The following is a 16,123-nucleotide window of genomic DNA, read 5'->3' as shown; positions in this document are numbered from 1 at the left end:
GACTGTGCCTTTGTCACGGAGTGTTTCGTCTGGGAGCTACTCGGTACCTGCGTCTTCGTCTGTGGCCACGTCGTCGGTTTCTCCTGTCGGACCGCCGTCCTCTTCGTCTGGCCGCGATCTCAGTGCGAGTAGCACGTTTCCTCACTTTACGAGTTCCACAACGTTAATGACTGCCATGTCCGGTTCTGCTGATGATCTCACGAGTTCTATGAGTGTCACGACTGGATCTGCAACCGATTCTGACTCTGTGCTTTCTTCTAGCCATGCTTCTTCCTCTTCTTCCTCTAGTAGACGGTCGTCCTCGGCGTCCAGTGGGAGCGCGTCGCGGTCCAGCTCTTCGACATCGTCCTCCCATTCATCTTCTCACCTCACAACCTCACCATCGTCTACGGCCTCACCAGCATCCTCCACCTCTCCAGTGACGCCCACGTCATCCGCAAACACATGGACCTACTCGAACACCGCCGTGTCCTTCCCCGTCGTGAGCACGCGGACGTCGACGTACGTTGCGACGACGGACTCGACGACGACCGTCCACTCCGCGACAACGGAGACGGTGCACTACACCGTCAAGACTGTCACGGCGACGTCGATCTGGACGCTCACGTATACGAGCCAGGGGCACACGAGCGTCACAGTGCTGTCGTCCGTCATCGTGTCGGGCTCGCTCATCCCGGAGGCGAACGGCGGTAAGCAATTGTAAGTCGTACATCTTATGACGTGCATGTACTGTGTGTTGACTCTCGAGTAGCTTCGCCCAAAGCCACGGCGCGCTCGCCGGCCTCATCATCGGCTGCATCGCGTTGCTCGCGCTGCTCGGCGCCCTGCTCATCATCGCGCTCCGGCGGCACCGCGCGCACAAGACCGCAGAGGCCGCCACCGCCGAGGCGCTCGCCAACACCGCGCGGCGCCGCCCCGCGAACATGCTCGCCGACGAGGACGAGGACGACGCCCCGCCCGGGGGCATGGCGCAGCGCGGCGGCCCCGCGAGCGTCCCCGGGTACGGCAGGCTCCGCGGCGGCGACGCGAGCGACTCTGTGTTTGATAGGCTGGACGGGTCGGGCGCGGGCTTCGACCCGATGTCGAGGTTTAGCGGGCAGAGCGCGCTGGCGGACCTCGCGCTCAGCTCGAGCTACTACGCCGGCGCGTTCGCTGCGGGTGCATCGGCGGACGGCCATGAGCGTGACCCCGCGGACGGCTCGGACGGACGCCCCACGGGGATGTCGCGCTCGAATAGCGGGGAAGACGATTATGCGCAGGGGAGCTCGAGTGATCACCTCAGTGCGACGCCGTTGCTGGGTACTGCTACTGGTGCGGTGACACGTTCTGCTTCGGGCTCGGGCTCGGGAGCGGGGATCGACCCTGCGGCGTGGCTCAGTGGACGGGACGTGGCGTATACGGCCGTGCCTATGAGCGCGAACGCATCCTCGCCGACGTTTCCCCACCCGCCTGGCGCCGCGGATCCGTTTGCGGACCCTGCAGCACAACCGTACAGTAACCCGGCCGCGAGCGCCAACCCGTTCGGCGACCCGGTCTCTGTCCAGCCCCCGCGCAGTCAACGCCAGTCGTGGGACGAGTTCGCCGCGTATAGTGGTGCGAGCGACGCAGACCACGGTGCGCCCGCGGGAGCGAGCGGCTCGTCGAGCGGACATGGTGCGGGCTCCGGCGGGTATAACTCTGGCGGGTCGGCATACGGGCACGCCGCACTCGGGAGCAGGCCCGGCTCGTCGAGCGGGCATGGCCACGACGGTTGGTCGTCGGACGGTCACGGCAAGCAGGTCGATGGCCGCTCGAGCAACGGCCATGGTGATAGCTACGCCGTCACTGCGAGCAAACGCTCGAGCTTGCTGCCGACGATCCCTGGTGTGCCACCCACGGCTTACCGTGCCCCGGACGGCCAGGGCGAGGACAGTAATGCGAGTGCGGGGAAGAGGAGGAGTTTCTTGGGTGTGGGTAAGCCGTGGAGACGAAGAGCGAGCGTGAGCGAGTCGAGCGATACGAGGGCGTCGTACGTCGATGCGAGGAGCTCGTTCCCTGACTCGGATCCGCGCCTCTCTGGCGCGTCGAGCGGTGTTCCGGCTAACCGCGCCCGAAGCGCGACGGTCAGCCCTGCGACGTCCCAGCAGGCCCTGAACGTCCTCGGTGCGACGAGCTCGTCGCGGCTGTCTGCCGTGGGCGGTGTGGCGAGTGCCCCTGGGACGTTTGGGCGCACGACGATGCGCCGTCCACAGTCGCCTACGCTCCCGCCGGGATCGATACAGCCCCCTACAGTGGTGCACAACGCCGCCTACTCCCGCCCCGCGCCCTCCGCTTACACAAGTCCTGCGTACCCAGTTGTCCCACACGGCTCAGGTACCCTTCCGCCCTCGTCCTACTCGAACAACGGGTACCCGTATGGACACCAGACGCCCTCGACGCACTCAGATGCGTACGCGTCCTCCTCTGACCTACACAACGGGCTGCACCCCTGGCGCGGCCTCGCAGGCTTGTTCGGCGCGCCCGACATGCCGAGTCCCGCGCTGACGGAGGCGAGCAGCACGGGTGCGCCTGAGGGCCTGTTGGACCCCCATCGGGTGGGCACGGTTGCGGGCGGTATGGGCGCCGCGGGGATGCGCAGCACTGGGGAGATTAGCTTCAGGGATGAGGTCGATTATAGTAGGCCGATCGGTGGGGTGAGTCGTTCTTTGCAGTAGGCTTTGTGATTGGAGGCTGACTCGTTGCGTAGCTCTTATATAACCGCCAGCATAGTCAGACGACGGTGCACACGACGAGCACCCGTCATAGACCGTTCGCCAGCGAAGAGGACGAAGAGGACGAAGACCTCTCGTATTTGCATGGCCTTGTGTCATGAGTAGTAGATTACTTTGTTCTCTATCCCCATCTCGTTTACATTGACTGTAAATATTCACTCTCCCTTCAAAACCGGGCGTCGCCGCTCACCTAGTTTCAGTCGACGTGTGTTTGCTTGTCCTCCCTTCTCCACACACTTCACGACTTTCTACTTCGTTCCATCTATGGTACCACAGTAATGAAACGAACGAACTTCCGCATCACCCATGCCCATGACCCCCCCCCCCCGCCCACTCGCGCACACCGCGCGGCCACCTACGTCTACGCCGTTGTACTAGCCTGCTCTTCTCCCCACTGTACCGACCAGATTTACGCCATTCAACGTCACACACACACACGCCTTGATTGTCTCATTAAGTTCTCTCCTCCATCACTGTGCATCATAGTTAAGTTGCCTACAATAGTCTATAGATCGTCAACTCGCAAATATAAAGCCGTCTTAGAATTATTATCTGGGCTCTGGAGTGCTCCGCGCTGGCTATATGCTTGCGCCCTTGCATCCCCTTGGCCGTCTCACACCTAGGCCCCGCTTCTTCCACGCTCTGGCATGGTGCTCGATCGCTTCCTCATAGTGCCTTCGCCCTTGACTACGTCTACACACAGTCGATGTCTGTTCTCGTACTATTCATTACCTTCTCCGCCCATGCAGTGCCGTAGAGTACCTTAGACAACTTGTATACCTTTTCGAAGGCCGTCATCATCTTCACCCGTCTACCGCTAGTTCCCCCCTACTGGCGTGACGGCCGTTTGCCTGCCGACGCGCCTGTGATGTTGCTGCTGACTCCTGCTCGAGAGTGAGATCGAGACATTGCCGAAAACCTTCGTAGTTCGGGCCGTAGAACCAAGTCCTCCTTGGGGTTATTCGGGTTCGGGACTGATTGGAATTGTACCAGGCCTTCCTACGAAGGCATGAGAAGATCAGCATATGGGTCCGTAGAGGTTCATCCGGGATGGAGCGTACCTTGACCTCAGCTCCGACTGCTCCTCTTTAGTCAGGTTCACCATGATCAGTTCCCCTTCCGGTGGAACGAACTCGGGTCCCGGTCCAAACCAGTAGACTGCGCGATCCCCGGCACTTGCCAGTTTCATAAATTGCCCCGTATGACCTTCCCACTGCACATACTGCACTGCGCTCTGTTCTTGGTGCGGGTGTGCCACTGTAGTAGATGAATATCAGCATACGGTCTATATGTTGAGGGAGCATAACGGAACCTTTCCTGGTACTTGAGGCCGGGGGTGCACTTTGTGTCCCTTGTAGCCTAGTCTGGAACAAAGCGGCCAACTTAGAGCGCATGGCTCGCGGTCGTATACTCGTGCGAATGTCAATAGTGTATTTTGAACCAGAAGTAGTGAGCAGCTGCGTACCCTGAGAGCCAAACTTGTCGACACATCATACGCGCTCCGCGTGTCGTCGTAGCGTACCACCGGCGCAGCCGACGTGGCAGAGATCGTCACGAGGAAACATAAAAGAAAGAAAATCAAAGCAGTGTGCATAACGCGTCGTTAGATGCCGTTTGTGAAGAAGTGAAGGGGGAGCCAGCCGCACTCTGGGTTCGTCGACAATGCTGTCGCGCCTTATAAATGACAGTGACCGGCATGTGGGTCACGATAGTCGATATTATTGCTGTGTGACTTAGCCAGGACTGTTTCTCCGTCAAACAGTCACAACTCTGCGCTCCAATGACGGGGAACGATTGCAGTGATCATCCTAGACAAGTCTGAGACTCGAAGAGGAAAAAGCAATGAGTTGAGTCAAGACATAACGATGACAAAATGGTAATTGAAACGTCTTTCACTAGTACCTTGTGATCAGGCTGCCAGTGGTGAGTCCTGAGGCCTGAGGCCTGAGGGCGCCCATTTCGACCGCATCACCCCCGCTATACCTGTGTCTGGCTCCTTCCTAATCGCAGACGTCAGTCTCGAGTACAAATCGCCATCAAGAAACGTATGATCTCTACGTTCCGGGCCGACTCCAGGTCAGGGCAACTGACAAGCTGAGAGGTCATGCCCGAGGTATGTTACACCGTTCGTTGCAGTCCGAGCTTTCTGAGCTCAAAAGTTGGCAATATGATGGGTTACTAACCGAAAATGTATCTGCCCAGCTGTATTGTCGAGGGATTCAGAATTGAAGTGTACTACGACTCACACTTGAGCTCGTGCTCGACCCGTTGGTGTCTCCATTGCGAGGACCTCGCTTAATAGAGGGCTTCCTCGATTCTGACCCTTCTGTCATTCGCTCTTGCGACGAGTATATCGAGCCAGTTCCTGAGATGTTATCCTGAGATGTTATTGTAAGTGAGTGCCCTGCAGGAACATCCAGTGCAGAGGCCGCCATAAGCCAGGAAACGTTGGCGACGGAGCGCCCGTATGCACGTGATGTGACGCGGGGTGGTGACTGAGTTGAGCTGAGTTGGTGTTCATTGTTGCGGTCGTCATCCATCTTAGTCCGAGCCATCTTACATCTCCTGTCTCTCGCATGTCGGCTTACATTTATCTTGATTTATAAACACTTGGGCATACTGCAGACAACTTCTCTTCGATGAACGCTGGCCACAGGGCCGACGATATCTTGCCAGATCTCACTAACCACTTTGGTTCTTCCCGCAGCGCGAAGGCCGCGAGGCGCAAGCATGGCTCCTCTCTCGCTCGGAAACCCACCTCAAATGCAGAGGCAGGCCCATCTGGAACAGCTGGAACAGGTCTCTTGACACCGCCGTCATCGCAGAGCCAGGCAGAGATGGACGCGAGGAGGATGCTGATCAGTCCCCCACCCGAGGAGTTCCTCCGAAGGAATAGGACTGTAGTATGTCATTATACAGCTCATGCGCTGGGAGAGACTGATTGTCTACGTAGTCGGTGCGCTCTCGATTGACGTCCGCACCTGCGGAATTGCCCCATGTTGCTACCTCGGCGCCCAAGTCGGCGAAGCCTGCTGCGAAGCGCAAGCGTCAAATCAGTGCCGGCACGATACAAGAAACAAGCGTCTTCGACGCTGGAGCTGTGTCCGAAGAAGGCGTGAGCTCGCTAGTAGATACCCACGTCGCCCCAGAGGCGACGCCCAACGGCAAGCCCCGCAAGCAGTCCAAGCGTCATGTCAGCTTCGTTGCCCGTGAAACTTCACCTCCCCGGCCTTCCACAAGCAATCTTGCAGCCTCCGTTACGACACCCACGCGCCTCTCTCGCTCCCGCTCCGAGTCGCCCACCAAGCGCGTCCTGTTCCTCTCCCCGCACCAGACGAATCCCCGCGCGGACTACATCCCGCCCTCTCCTTCACGCCGCCGCGAATTCGTCTCCGCGCCCGCTCGCCGCCGCTCCGTCACGCCAGTCTTCCCATATGAGCCCCCGCCCGAGCGCTTCACCCCGCCGCGCGAGGTGTTCTGCTCGCCCCCGCAGGAGTCCCCGACGCGCTCGCGCACCCAGCGGCGCAAGTCCGTGCAGAGCGCGAAGGGCGCGAAGAGGCTCACGCTGACGATCAAGAAGGAGCCCCCGGTGATCGACCTGACCCAGCCGCTTCCCCCACCCTCGCCGACGGATGACCCGCTCTTGTTGTCGGGCCCGCCCCGACGTCAGAAGTCGAAGCAAGCACGCCCCTCTACTCCGCCGACTCGCCGCGTACCTTCTTACTCCTTCGACGACTCTTTCGACGCGGATGCCCGCGCTTCTGTTCACTCGCTCAGTGGTTCTACACATTCGCATTCTCGTGATACCCCACCGCTCGCGTCGAGCTCGCCTGTGCGCCTTCATGACGATGACGATGAAGACGCGCCTCTCCCGGAGCTCATAATGAGCGAACCAGCTCATATGGGCCCCTCCGACGCAACATTCACTGACGACGACGATGCCGGAGATCCCATGCCTGCATTTGACTTTGCTGCGCTGGACGCGGCGGGCGACGATGACTGGAGCGATGACGATCGTGGACCAGGGCAAGAGGATGCAGAGGATGAGGCGACGGGTGAGTATACGGGGAGGTTCAGGATGATGGCGGTCCCGACGAAGGCGGATCCGCCGAGCAGTTGCACGAGGATCAGGATGGACGCGTGGGGACGGCCCAAGAGCCCGCACCCGCACAGGAGCTTGGCAGCGCTGGAAGAGGGAGAGGAGGATCGGGACGAAGAGGACGAGGCTATGGAAGAGGTGGAGGCGGCCACAGTTGGTGAGCTCGAAGGGGACAGTGCTGAGCTGGAGGACGATGATCGTCATCCACCCGTGGAGATCGAGCCACAGTCGACCGCACCTACCGACGACGAAAAGTCATACGAGGTTCAGAACCAGCCGGCCGACTCAGATATCTCCGGGGAGGTGCAAGAAGTGGTCGACCTTTCGGTACACGATGACCTGTGGGCGCATTCATCTTCTCCCGTTGAACCACACGATCGTACGAACACTCTACACCATGAGTTCTACGTGCCGATCCCTAACGACGCGCAAGACATCGTCGACACATCAGTACCCGAACCCTCACGAACGCCTTCCTCGTCCCCAATCGAGTTGCTTGCCAGACCGGCCGAACCTCTAGATGACTTCGACGTACTCATGGACGACGCGAGCGACCAGGACACCCTCACGGAGCCGGACCTCGACCTCGCGGACGACTTCATGTCCCACTTAAGCTCGCAAGAGAAGCAGGGACGTATGGGCGTGCCCAGCGTTGTATCTCCATTGCCGAGTACGTCTACCATCATGACAGAGACTCCTGTTGTGGAAGTCCAGGTCGAGGCGGCTCGATCTCCATCCTATGTCAGTGAGGACGAGGACGAGGATAAGGATGAGGAGGATCGTTCGGATGAGGCTATCATTGACCGCGAGTTGTCCGTCTTGCCGGATGAGGACAGCGATGTCGATGACGAAGTCGAGGATACGACAACCATAACAGAACATGCGTCTCGTCTCTCTACCGCACCCCGCCCTACCAACGCCGACGCAAGCGACGTGGCTGAACAGCAGACACAGCCTGCGGAGGCAGACGAGTATGACCACCCGGCAGATGACGACGATGGCGACGAAAGTGATACCCTGGACGACGGGGTCATCAAGATCACCAGCGATGACCCGTTAGCGGCTGCTCGTGCTGCGGCCATCCTCCGCTTGGTGAGTTCTGAATATGTCCTTCTATTCTCCCAGATATTAAACGTCTCTATCCTCTCAGCACGACTATGACTGCGTTCCGCGCATCCTCACCAAGAAACGTCGCCACTCGCACCTCGACGCGCCCTCCGTCATCCGAGATGCGCGCCGTCGTTCATCGCTCGCATCTGGGATCAACAAGGGCAAATCCTCGTTCATACCGAACGCGCCACGCCGCCACACTCTCGGGGGAATGCTTGGTGACAAGGTGTTCATACCCGGGAGCCCCGCCATGACCGTTCCGGAGCTGCTCAACGAAGCAGAGCGATCGCTGGATCTCGAGCTTACCAAGCAAGGTCAGAGTATGATCATCCGAAGAGTAGAAGAATCCCGCAATGCGTTTGTCACGCCGATGAAACCTGGAGAGTCGTCTAGGGCGGTGGACTCGTTTAGCTGGGCGACGCCTAGCTTTTCGTTGGAGGATATGTCGACGCCGGTTGGGCGGCCGGAGGGTGCCTGGACGCGCAAAGATTGGAAGAGGCTGGATTCGTGCTTGACGGACGAGCGGCTCGTGCGTGGAGAGGGGAAGGCCCTGGCGGATGTCGAATTATTGGACTTGGAGAAGGTTGTAGACAGATTCCTTACGCAGCTAGAGGGGTCGTCTGCGCTGCAGGAGCCCTCTGGATTCAATCGGTGTGTGTCACATTCTCGGAAGGGAGCCAACATCTGATTATTTCACAGGGAGGATGTCCTACGGCGTGCAAGAGCGCTACAGAAGAAGCAGCAATCTGGACGAGTCGCACCGCCTACCCCGTCATCTTTCTCCCTGTTGGCGCATACCCAGGAAGTGTCGAGTCTAGAGAAGGAGTGCATTACACCGCAGGGACCCGCCTCTTCCACAGCTTCCGCTACCTCATCGACCATCGCGGATGGTCCGCAACAGCCGAGAACCAACTCAGCTCTCCCGCGCCCCACGTTCGCAACACGCATCAAGGGACTCTTCACTTCGTATTTGCCTGTGGCCTCTAGCTCGAAGACACAGCCTGTCAAGAAGCCCGCATCCGCGCAGCCAGGCTTACCCGTGCCACCTCCGGAAACCTTCGCCAAACCGCGCGCACCGATCCACACACCCGCCCCGAAGCCCGTGCCCAAACCTGTCCCTCCGAAGAACACCGTCCACCTGAACAATGTGCCCCCTCCGAAGCCGTCGAGGATCCCCCGTGGCAAGGAGCAGCCTCGTAGACTGGTCGAGCTGCACCCACTGCCCGCGCCGCCGTCCGACAAGCCCATCCGGATCGACCCCCCTGCGAAGAGACGCAGCAGCGGCGGGAGCGTCAAGGATCTGATCATGGCCTTTGAAGGCTTGGGCGAGGATCAGAGCTCGAGCTCGAGGCCCGCTTCGGTCGCGTCGGTTCGTGGAGGGAGCAAGTTGAAAGAGCGGCCCCTATGGAGACCTTGATCTTGATTGAGTGATATGCAGTAATTCGTATGGTTTATGATCTTCTTTTGGATTAGTTAGTATGGTGAAGTATGTGAATGCCCGGTCTAAAGATCTAATGGCGCAGTGAATTTAGGGTTCTGCAGCTCAGGCCGGGAGTCTGATGCCCTCCTTGAGCTGGTAGTAGTACTGTCAGGCAAAAGTCTCGGCTGTCATGCTCCTCGTCAGTTGTAGCATTACAGTGCAAGCGCCGTCTGTCATCCATTACTATACGATGCATCATTCCACCGTTCGGGATGCAATAGCGGGCTTAGCCCGCTCTCGCACGCAGTCTCATTACTACTCAAACCGAATGCATACACCGCTCATGCGGACTTATGATGAGACATGATGATTCGATCAACCCTCGGCCACAGGTCTTCCTTGTCTCGGGTGTCCATCCTTTAAATAAAGACTGGCTGGCTCTTGGAGTTCACAAACGTGCACCGCGGTTCCTCTCCCCTACAGTAGACTGGAATACGTAGCACGTTGGTGAGAGCTTCTCGAAGCCTTCCGCTGTTCGGATTCGCGCCGGTAGCTTACTCATATTCAGCGAAACTGATATATATATAGGGACCGTGGTCAGTCAGGTCTCGTAGCGGGAAGCTCTTGAGGCTGCCACTGACGATCTGGCTCCAACCACATAGCGGCCATGGGATTCTTATACTGTATCGCTGTGCGGTTTGCCTCCTGGAGCAGCCTAACTCTGCTCCTGGCAAATGCAGCCCCACATGCACGGTCGCGTACGTCGTACACAGTTCCTGCTCACGCGCAATCCAAAACCTGATCAAACATTTCTCCCCAGAGACGTCGCTCGTTACTGATCTCAATCCTTACCCGACCAAACCGCGCATCACCTTCCGCGCGGACGGCATCTTCAAGATCACGGTCTTCTGTGATCTGCACTACGGCGAAAACCCGTGGGACGCATGGGGTCTTCAGCAGGATGTCAACAGCACCGAGCTGATGAACATCGTCTTGGCTGACGAAAAGCCGGACTATGTGTGAGTGCGCATTGGATGATAGTCTTTACGGAGCGATGAACGCAGCCTGCCAGAGTGCTGAATGGCGACCTGATCACTGGCGAGAGTAGGTCCTACTAAAGGGTGTGACTGATCCACGGACTGTTCGTCCTCATGCATACGATTAGATACTTTCCGGCAGAACTCAACGCGTCTCATCGACGAGATCGTCGCGCCCCTCAACACCGCCCAGATCCCCTTCTCGTCCACTCAAGGCGTACGTTTCCTGCTCGCTTGGATAACTGTGTGGTCTGACGACGATCCTAGAACCATGACAATGAGCCGAACATCACCCATTTGGAGGAGATCAAGCGCGAGCAGTTGGTCGCGCCACTGAGCTACACGCGCACTGCACCGCCCGGGATCGGTGGTGAGCAAGGCCCTGGGACGTACTGGGTACCTGTGCGTGACAACAGGGCACCGTTGCTGGCCACACTTGCTGACTCAGCCTGCCGCCAAGCTAGGTCTACGAACACATCGACGGTGTGCACAGAGCTGCATGTAGCGGTAGACTGGACCTAACCCTAACCCAGACCCTACCCCCAAGCTCATCCTATGGTTCTTCGACTCGCGAGGTACGTCACACCCACATTCGGACCGCCCCTTCCTACCGACCGACGGTGGCTGCAGGCGGCTTCAGCGAGGGCGATAACTCGACTGCCCTCCCAGACTGGGTTGACGACACCGTCGCGGGGTGGATCCAGTCGGAGGCGGAAGCGATGGACGCCGCCTGGGGTCCCGCGGCGTCGTCTCGAGGAGCCATCGCATTTGTTCACATTCCTCCGTGAGCACGCCTCTCCTCTGTCTCACCGAAAAGTATTTCACCCGCGTAGGCACGCAATCCAGGCCCTCCAGCCCGACCTGAACAGCAGTCGCGATCCCGGGCTCAACGGTCAGCCTCCCAAGCTCCAGCTCTCAATGTTGAGCCTACTCACCTTCTAGTCGATAGCCGACCTTTTGGGCTCAGGCTCTACTCAGGCCACAACTGACTCCGCCAACCTGGGCAAGGACGAGCCGTTCTGGGACGCGCTCAATGAATATGTGCCCAACCTGCATGCCGTCTTCTCCGGCCACGGTGCGCCCACCTTCCGCTTGCACGGAACGTCCCCCCTTACGACCCAGCGTACCCACAGATCATGGCAACGAGTGGTGCGTCCGCGAGCCCACCAAGAACGTCATCTTCTGCTTCGGCAAGCACTCTGGGTAAGATGCTCTCCTCTTGAACGGCAGCAGATCGAGCGCTGACGAGTGCCCCGCACTTGTGCTGTGCAGCTACGGTGGATACAGCGACTCGTGGTGGGGCCACGGAGTGCGCAACATCATCTTCTCATCCCCAGATCCCAAGGGCCCGCTACAGTCGTGGATCAGATACGAGAACGGGACGATCAACGCGAACGTCACTTTGGACGCATCGTACAACTGAGGCTTCGTTGAGAGTAGCTTGACGGCCATGTCGGAATATCTGTCCACATCGGTGCTTGTCAGTAGTCCATGGACAGTACGTACGTCCCGAGGAATGATATCTTGGTTGACACGAGCGAGTGGAACTGCGTCTCACCTACCAATGCCAACGCCAATTCGCTTGTGAAGTTGTTCAATACACCCTGCTTATTCACTGAAAAGAGGGAGCGTGCCAGAGATCAGGAGCATACTTGCGCCTTTGCAGTCATCTTCATCTAGAACGATTTAGTCATACACGGTAAGTTATACTTCGTCCATGCTTCAATCATCATGCCACAGGTCCCACAGCATGCAAGACCAAACTTCCGATATTATCCGTCTCTTCATCCAACTGCTTCATCCAACTGGCGGTCAGCAAGAACACGCGTCCCGTCCAGCCCAATGAAACCGACGCACCTCCACCCCAATCAACACGCCCTCGTCCATCATCACGCTCTCATAGTCGTACCACTCCCCCGTCTCCGTAATCATATACGGCATCTCCGACCTCACCGGCTCCTCAAATATTGTCGACAGCAGCGTCGCGCGGCGCACAAACACCGTCCGCGCGCCGCTCTTCGCGTCCACGTCCACGTCGCGCTCCGTCGTCTCGTGCACGAGGCGGCCCTGCGCGCGCGCCGCCTGCGTGCGCCGTGCGCCCGCGCGCGGGTTGAAGTCGTAGATCTGGATCGGCGCCGGGCTCTCGCGGCTCATCACGACGAAGCGCTGCCCGCAGGTGACGGTGATCCAGCGGATCGCGAGCCCGTCGCCGTCGAGCCACAGGCACGCGGGCGGGCCCCACGCGGGCCACTCCACGCGCGGCGGCTGCAGGCCGGGCGCGGTCGGCGTCGTGGGCGTCGTGTTCGCGCTGCGCGGGGAGACGCACTGCGCGAGGCGCGCGAGGAGGGACGAGCGGTGGACGACGAGGGAGAGATAGTGCAGCGTGCCGTGGGTCATGTCCTGTGCGACGACGTTGAAGATGATCACCGCGCGCGCGGGGTCGGTGAAGAAGGGCGCGTCGGCGAAGGTGCTGTTGCGCGTCGCGAGTGCATTCGGCTCCGCCCTGCACCAGATGCGGTGGAAGAGCGTGGACGGCGCCGCACGCGGGAGCCCGAGCGTGCAGAGCGTCTGTAGCGGTGCCGGCTCCGCAGACTCGCCCTCCTGGTCAGCGATCGAGCAGAGCTCAAGCGCATGCGTCGTGACATTGGGAAGGACGATCACGTCGGGCGAGAGGAAGCAGAAGGCGTTGTAGTGTGGCGAGTTTGCCGTGCGCGTCTGAGATGGCGTGGATCAGGGCTCGTCCGTGCGAAGAGGGTACGCGACTGACCGATTTCAGTTTACCCGTCTTCCAATCGTAAAGGTAGAACGCGATGATGGGCGTCATTCCCGCCCCGTGCAGAAAGCGCGAGAGATTAAAGAGGACGCCAAGCGTGTCCCCGACGATCTCTATCGAGACGCTGCAATTTCCGGGCAAGAACGGCATCCGCGGGACCTGTATGACTGGCTGGGATGCCGCAGGATGATGTCCTCCTGTAGAGAGCTTCACCAAGTGGATCTTCAATTCGGCCAGAAATTCATTGACTTCGATGTATCTGTGAACAGCGATCCGCGACATGCGACGCGGTTGTTAACGGATGCACGCATATATATGACAAGACTGTAGAAGTGAAAGTCTGGCTTGTTATGCACGGCAGCAGACATCTAGCGCAATGTGAAATGTGGCGAGAGCCCGCCATTCGATGCCCCTCGCTGCGCTCTGGGACCGTCACAGACGCAGGCTGGTGCATACACAGAGATCACACGATTCTGCTAGAGTTCCGCTCATGATGCAGACCTCTACCGCCGTGCATCACCTCAAATACCACACACAGCTTCGGACTTCTAAAGCGTTGGGAAGACATCAATGACACGCACGTATAGGTTACGATCGCAATCAAGTCATGCTCCTGGGCAGCAATCCCGACGTCCATAATCTTCGCATTGACGTCTATCCGCGCCCACGGGCCATCCAGCACAGTTGCGTTCTCCGAGTTCTTCAGCGCGGCGCGCAAGTTCAGATATCGCGCCGCATCCGTTGGCCGCCAGGTAGGCAGTATGCGCGAGTAGGACTCGCCGAGCAGGAACATCCCGCCGGTGAGGTCATATATGCTCGAGGGGTTGTGCGGCACCTGGATCTGCGCGACCCGCGAGAACTCCATGCGCTGCCACGCGCTCTCGCGCTCCTTGAGGATGCGCAGGCGGTCGGCGAGGACGTAGCGCGAGGCGGGGTTGTCGACCGCTCCGGTGGCGCAGAGCTCGATGGCATACTGGAGGCTGGTGTCTGCGTCGATGAGGGCGCGGCAGAAGCGGCTGGTGGATCTGAAGGTGAGGAGGACGGGGCAGGGGAGGTGGGCGAGGATGCGGACGATGAGCTCGGTGGGGAGGCTGAGGAGGGCGGGGGAGGGCATGCGCATGACGTCCATCATGGTGGCCGTTGTCGAGCAAGCGCCCACTGCAAGCCCATCCGTGTCCGAGATCCATCCACTGATCCACTTCCTGTGACGCGTGTACGATACACGTAGTTACTGTGGCTAAATGGAATTTCCTCCTCCTCCTCCTCTTGCTCACTCGTCCATCGTCTGACAGACAGCTACTACAATTTCTGGCGATGGACTATCATACATCTTGGCAATCAGCTGCAGTGACAGAGTCCCTCCAGACATCGTGAGCACGCACAGATACGCCCTTTCTCTAGCTATTCACAGGTATCAACAAGTTATCAACGACCGCCCAAAGACCCGGTGTACGTCGAAACATACGGCAACATTCATCCTAGTGCCTCCTGGCACCCTCAGGCAATATTGTAATGTTGTAGATGCGAGCGAGCCGCAAGTCGAGCACCGCAGAGTCTTCCCACACCTCAAACTCATACGGGTTCTCATCATCCTTCGCGATGAGGGGGCTGCTCAAGAACGAGGGGTGTGGCGCAGGGTCTTCGGCAGCGTGAGGTAGCGCGTCGAGTGGGTATGGCATTCGATTGGGCTGAGGCACACCCACGGGACCGGGACGCGCAGGCTGCACGGCGTCGGGCCTCCCGCGACGACGAACTGCGCCCAGTGCCTGAAGAGGCCGTTGAGCGTCGACAGCCGGCCGACCCCGCTCGTCCTCGTGGACGTCTTCAGGACGATGTACTGGTTGGCGGAGAGCTGCTTCTCTGGCCGCGCTGCTACTGCCCATACCATCCCCCGTCGCCCTGTTGTCGGCCGGTCGAAGACCTGCACCTCGATGACGTCGTCATCTATGTCTTTGAGGCAGAGACGCGGGAGCGGAAACGAGGGCGGGTTCTGTGGGTCCCATCGGCTCGAGTCCTGTTGCTCTGCGATACCAGAGCGAAGCGCGATGTTCTGGAATGCGTTGGGGATTGGGCGAGGCATGGTGCGTTGCAGCAGATGTCCTTGCCTACTAATATCAATTATGCTAGGATGGGCGTTATGTCGTGTACGTCAAAGAGGGCGCCTTAGAGGGTGCAACAAGGGTGCGAGGAGAGGCTGTCAAAGCATTGTGGGAGGCGTTGTGCCACATCGCGCGGGCATGTATCAAGGCGAAGCACGCGCAGCTGCTTTCTGACTTTGGGCAACCATGGCTAGACGCGGACATTTGACAGCGAGGCTGAGCGAGCGTCATGAACTAGGACAGGCTCACTCACCGGTGCTGTGCTCACACCTGGTGTGGTCCTCATTGATTTGCTGCTATACATCTAGGTCAATATATGTATTCCATCAATCTAAGCCCTTCGGCCTTATGGTTGCAACGACGAACACTCTTGCCAGATGTGGGCTCACTCGCTTCGCCGCAGATGGGCGTCCTCGGTGATCGACCTGGCAGCACCTCGAATTGAAATAACACCGCCAAAACACCGTCAAAACACCGCTTTGAACGCTACCGCGCCACGCTCCATAGTACGGTCCTCATGCTTCTCAGCAGTGCCTTGTACGCTCACTACATAGCCGATGATCCACGAAGAACAAATTCGGTCCACCTATGTCGACTCTTCGTTGTATCCCAGCGCGTTCCAGGCCGACAAAGGCTGTGGGGAGGTAGCCAGACATAGTATGGAGCAGCAACGCCAAAGTATAGCATTACCCTTGATGTCATGCGAATCCGAGTATGTGGGCACTGCATTTAATTGCATAAATATCGGCGTTCCCTCTAACCCTAGTACTACTAGGCCTCGGCCGTCCTCAAGGCCTCATCGATTCATCCCTCGATGCCTTGCACCGGGAAGCTC

General features: G+C 59.0%; 6 protein-coding genes across 6 annotated transcripts; 3 read left to right on the top strand and 3 right to left on the bottom strand.

Moving 5' to 3' along the window:
• Nucleotides 1-208: 208 nt before the first annotated feature.
• On the top strand, nucleotides 209-2,851 carry C8Q71DRAFT_861938 (uncharacterized protein; the record flags this gene model as incomplete). The annotated part of the gene is made up of 3 exons (XM_047927967.1): nucleotides 209-699; nucleotides 752-2,672; nucleotides 2,726-2,851. 3 exons carry the CDS (start codon nucleotides 209-211, stop codon nucleotides 2,849-2,851), a joined length of 2,538 nt encoding a protein of 845 aa, XP_047774365.1.
• A 612-nt stretch (nucleotides 2,852-3,463) lies between these two features.
• Nucleotides 3,464-4,451, bottom strand: C8Q71DRAFT_309564 (uncharacterized protein). The gene is made up of 4 exons (XM_047917712.1): nucleotides 4,216-4,451; nucleotides 4,063-4,160; nucleotides 3,812-4,007; nucleotides 3,464-3,749 (listed from the first exon to the last, which is right to left on the bottom strand). The coding sequence occupies exons 1-4, from the start codon at nucleotides 4,242-4,244 to the stop codon at nucleotides 3,554-3,556; spliced, it is 519 nt and encodes a 172-aa protein (XP_047774364.1). The 5' UTR covers nucleotides 4,245-4,451; the 3' UTR covers nucleotides 3,464-3,553.
• A 938-nt stretch (nucleotides 4,452-5,389) lies between these two features.
• C8Q71DRAFT_715957 (uncharacterized protein) lies at nucleotides 5,390-9,376 on the top strand (the record flags this gene model as incomplete). The annotated part of the gene is made up of 5 exons (XM_047921076.1): nucleotides 5,390-5,650; nucleotides 5,704-7,594; nucleotides 7,703-7,941; nucleotides 8,000-8,610; nucleotides 8,659-9,376. The coding sequence occupies 5 exons, from the start codon at nucleotides 5,390-5,392 to the stop codon at nucleotides 9,374-9,376; spliced, it is 3,720 nt and encodes a 1,239-aa protein (XP_047774363.1).
• Nucleotides 9,377-9,748: 372 nt separating this feature from the next.
• On the top strand, nucleotides 9,749-11,953 carry C8Q71DRAFT_783195 (Metallo-dependent phosphatase). Its single transcript, XM_047924964.1, has 13 exons — nucleotides 9,749-9,975; nucleotides 10,042-10,137; nucleotides 10,200-10,398; nucleotides 10,452-10,483; nucleotides 10,545-10,633; nucleotides 10,684-10,818; nucleotides 10,881-10,899; nucleotides 10,950-10,991; nucleotides 11,047-11,200; nucleotides 11,250-11,308; nucleotides 11,366-11,491; nucleotides 11,550-11,619; nucleotides 11,689-11,953. The coding sequence occupies exons 2-13, from the start codon at nucleotides 10,047-10,049 to the stop codon at nucleotides 11,837-11,839; spliced, it is 1,167 nt and encodes a 388-aa protein (XP_047774362.1). The 5' UTR covers nucleotides 9,749-9,975; nucleotides 10,042-10,046; the 3' UTR covers nucleotides 11,840-11,953.
• On the bottom strand, nucleotides 11,846-14,345 carry C8Q71DRAFT_910851 (uncharacterized protein). Its single transcript, XM_047929103.1, has 5 exons — nucleotides 13,771-14,345; nucleotides 13,184-13,448; nucleotides 12,274-13,131; nucleotides 11,975-12,211; nucleotides 11,846-11,878 (listed from the first exon to the last, which is right to left on the bottom strand). Exons 1-4 carry the CDS (start codon nucleotides 14,319-14,321, stop codon nucleotides 12,146-12,148), a joined length of 1,740 nt encoding a protein of 579 aa, XP_047774361.1. The 5' UTR covers nucleotides 14,322-14,345; the 3' UTR covers nucleotides 11,846-11,878; nucleotides 11,975-12,145.
• A 322-nt stretch (nucleotides 14,346-14,667) lies between these two features.
• Nucleotides 14,668-15,269, bottom strand: C8Q71DRAFT_861934 (uncharacterized protein; the record flags this gene model as incomplete). The annotated part of the gene is made up of 2 exons (XM_047927966.1): nucleotides 14,668-14,955; nucleotides 14,991-15,269. The coding sequence occupies 2 exons, from the start codon at nucleotides 15,267-15,269 to the stop codon at nucleotides 14,668-14,670; spliced, it is 567 nt and encodes a 188-aa protein (XP_047774360.1).
• Between the last annotated feature and the right edge of the window lie 854 nt (nucleotides 15,270-16,123).

The sequence above is a fragment of the Rhodofomes roseus genome (assembly GCF_022264815.1).
Source record: "Rhodofomes roseus strain CIRM-BRFM 1785 chromosome Unknown C8Q71scaffold_27, whole genome shotgun sequence".
NCBI classification, from domain to species: domain Eukaryota; kingdom Fungi; phylum Basidiomycota; class Agaricomycetes; order Polyporales; family Fomitopsidaceae; genus Rhodofomes; species Rhodofomes roseus.
The sequence above is the reverse complement of the archived record's forward strand: the minus strand, read 5'-3'. Positions and strand labels throughout refer to the sequence as shown.